Here is a 3,922-nt window from a genome sequence, read left to right as displayed (position 1 = left end):
GGAGATGATAGAAATTCACCTATGTGAAGCATTATATTATATAAAATATCTGTCTTAAAGACTGTAACACTTGCCAAATGCTAGTCTATCCAATAAGTAGGGAGCTATTATTTAGGAATAATTAATTGCCTGTTTGATGGATTTTGACAACAGATTCTATGACAGTAGCTCAATCAGGAAGCATATTATCATGACAAATAATTTTAGTGAGTAAAATTTTTGATATTCATTAATTTCCTGAGGGTTTCTGTTATATCTTTGTTTCTCAAACCGTAAATTAATGGATTTAGCATGGGGATTACCACAGTATAAAAAACTGAGGTTACTCTAACTATGAGCCATGAGCTTTTGGAATTAGGAACACAGTAGAGGAAGAGAATAGTTCCATAGAAGATAGTAACAGCTGTCAGATGGGAGGCACAGGTGGAGAAAGCCTTATGTCTCCTGCTTGCTGAATTCATTCTCAAAATGGTGACAAAAATACAAATATAGGATGTAAGGATAATGAAGAGACTGCAAAGTGCATTAAAGTTAGCAACAATAAAAAGTATTATTTCACTAAAGTGTTTATCAGAGCAGGAGGCTGAGAGGATGACAGAATACTCACAGAGAAAATTATTAATAACCTTAGTCCCCAAAATGATAATACAATGAGAGAATAGGTGAATATTAGAGAAGAAATTGTGCCCCATGAATATGCTACAGCCACCAGAAGGGCAGAAAGTTTCTGTGACATGGAAACAGAGTAAAGCAGGGGTTTGTAAATGGTGATGAAACGATCGTAGGCCATCACTGCCAGTAGGAATGTCTCTGTCACCACAAAGGTAGCAGTAAAAAAGAACTGTGTGATGCAAGCCTCGATGGAGATAGTTCTGTCTTCCACAATTAGGTTTTCTAACAGTTTAGGTGTGACTGCAGTGGAGTAACAGAAATCCACAAAGGATAAGTGGCTGAGGAAGAAGTATATGGGGGTGTGGAGCTTGGGGCTGATCCTGATGATCACGATCATGCCCAGATTCCCCACTGCGGTGACCACATAGATGGTCAAGAACACTAGAAAGAGGGAGACTTGGAGGTCCGGATAGTCGGAGAATCCTAAAAGGATGAATATGACTGAAGCACTCTGACTCTTGTCACTGGTTCTCATGGCCTCTCTGGAAAAGAATTCAAAATAGATTCTGAGAAGGGTAAAAAGAAATAAAATGAGTTACTCAGGTAGTGTAGGGAATGAAATCCCAAATTGAGGAAAATGTATTATTAACTTACATTTTGGAAGTAACATTGGTTATTTTAAAAACAAAATATTATTGTAAATGATATTATCATTTTGAGAAAAATTAAACATAACAGGAAGAGAATAAGAGAGAAGAGGAGAGAGAGAGCGAGAGAGAGAGAGAGAGAGAGAGAGAGCGAGAGAGAGAGAGACAGAGACAGAGACACAGAGAGAGAGAATTAAATTTGATTCAGAGACAGAGGTCATCTAGCCCACCATTTTCCATGATCATTGGCAGGTCATTATCTAACCATTGCTTAAAACTTCAAGTAAGGAGGAAGTCACTACTTCTTGCTGCCGCATTTTTCATTTATCAGTAGATTTCATTATCAGTCATGTGATGTCAGGAGGATCTGAGTTCAGGTGTTGTCTCTGATATATACTAGTTGTTTGACTCTGAGTAAATCATTTTATCTCTTAGTGCCTCAAATAATACTCTAAGACTAAACTCTAGCAGAGTTCAAGATCTGTGTGGGTAGCAGTTTGTTCAGAAGGAGCAAACTCTTTTACCAACATCTCTGCATAAGATAAATTCAAAGATCTGAACAAAAAAAAGCAATGCATTAGGAGAAAATATTTCCTCATATATCCATAAATGTCTTTTTTAACCACTGGACCATATTCTGCACGCTAAGAGAAAGAAGAGCTACAGTGTACATTTTTGCACATTAAACCTCTTCCTGAATTCCTGAAGTGGGAAATCTAATACCTCCACCCTGTAGTGTCATTCCCTTAAGGGGAGGAAAAAAGGAAAGCTCACATTGAGAGAGATTTGTCTTTGCATCAGTGAAATTTGCACTTAGCTTTTGGGGACTGCAGTAGAAGGAACCCAATGAGGGATGAACCTGTGCTCAAATTGGCAAGAGTCTTCCAAAGTTAGCTTGAGCGAGACCCACCAGTCTGCTGCTCCCCCTTCATCTTCATGCTATGTTGCCTTCTTTTAATTCACACACTCCCTTTTGACACCTCTAGCTTTGGGAACAGTAATGAAGTAAACTTTGCCATTTCTAGAAAGTTCATCTCGATCAATTGCTCTATAGATCTACTCACCATCTTTATGCCTCCCAAATTCAAAATACTCCTACCTGCTCATCACAACCTTATAAATATCATCTTTCATTATGAGAATGATAACTCTGTTAAGCCAAAGAGTCCTTACTGTGTGAGTGTGTGTTTGTTTTAAAATTTGTATCTTCAGTGGATATTTATTTGTATTAGCACAGTGACACATGACAAAGAGTAAACACATTTAAAAAAATCATTCCTATGCATATCCTTAATGTAATGAACAACAATAACAGACAAAACCATGAGAAAAATACTATATAACAGCAGAATTGTGAACTACACAATGTCTGCCTTTGGTACCCACCCTCATGTACTTTCTTTCCTCTTGATGCTCTGTGTTACCCTTTTATCACCATTTTTCTTAAGTTGACCAAGGTGTCTCCAGTCTATTTAAAACTTATTCAGCAAGACACTAGCATTAATGAGTTAATAATTAACTATTGCACCAACAGCACCTAGTACTACCAGAAATTTTAGGAATAGAAGATTTATTGAAATGAGTAGAACAGAATGAGGTACAATAAGAAAGGGGGGCACAGAAGAGAGCTTGCAATTTTTTTAAAACTTGTGTTATGGTATACGGAACATAGTCTTTGGAGTGAGAAAGTTTAAGTTCACTTCCCAAGTATTCCATCTACTAACTATGTGACCTTAGAACAGTCATTGAAACTTTTTTGCCTTTATTTTCTTCATTTGAAAAATAACAGATTAAATTAGAAAAAAAAATATGTGTAAGTTCCTTTCCCTTCCTGTTATTTTATAGTCTGTGTTCTAAGGTCCCTTCCAGATGTATATTCAATAATGTTATTATTTCAGTTCTTTAAAAATACTAGAAAAGCAGCACCAACAGAAATAGAAAAAGTCCTTGAAGGAAAATCCTAAATCAAACTATCCATAGGGCTTTCTTTAGAGCTATTATCAACAGTGAAGAGACAAGAAAAAAAAAACATCACAAAAGCATTAAAAGGAAACAAACAAACAAAAATATTTCATTATGTGGGACTTGGATTCTGATGTGAGCATTTTCTCCTTCCCTGCTAAAAATCATTTATGTCAAACCCTTTACATCACACCAGGAAGTAATAACCTTGTATCAAAGAGAGGTGATCAAGTGTTTATTTTATAAACTTCCTTGGAAAGAACATTTCAATATAATTCCCTTCTACTTACCATGATGCTGAGACAATTAAAAATACTTTTGAACTTGGCTTACATCCTTCCTAATTTCTCTATATTCTCTTAAACTTCTAACAATAATCTTTTCAGCAACCTGCCTGATATTGTGTGCTTTCAAAATTCTCAGCAATGAGTGATAACTTTGTAATAGGTTAATATGTGGACATAGGGACATTCTCCATGAGATTATCACAGAAGTCCATAACCTGGAGGCTTAGAGAATTGTTTCAGGGTTCCTTTGTCCACTGACTTCTTCAGAGTTTCTCATTAAACGCTTTAGAGACAGAATTTCAACATAGATCTTCCAGACTCCAAATATAACTGTCTCCCCACTATACTGAGCTACTTTCCCCTGCTTTATGACAAATGCACACAAAAGTAAAGGGATAAAGTATCAAGGAGAGA

At 36.2% G+C, this 3,922-nt stretch overlaps 1 protein-coding gene across 1 annotated transcript; it reads right to left on the bottom strand.

The window, feature by feature from the left end:
• Nucleotides 1-203: 203 nt before the first annotated feature.
• LOC114031628 (olfactory receptor 5D13-like) lies at nt 204-1,147 on the bottom strand. Its single transcript, XM_027846760.1, is given in 2 exon segments — nt 204-628; nt 631-1,147. Coding segments are annotated over 2 exon segments (942 nt in total).
• Between the last annotated feature and the right edge of the window lie 2,775 nt (nt 1,148-3,922).

This window comes from Vombatus ursinus, unplaced genomic scaffold (genome assembly GCF_900497805.2).
Source record: "Vombatus ursinus unplaced genomic scaffold, bare-nosed wombat genome assembly UNPS02015184.1, whole genome shotgun sequence".
Classification (NCBI taxonomy): domain Eukaryota; kingdom Metazoa; phylum Chordata; class Mammalia; order Diprotodontia; family Vombatidae; genus Vombatus; species Vombatus ursinus.
Note: the sequence above shows the minus strand (reverse complement) of the source record. Positions and strands in the feature narration are given on the sequence as shown.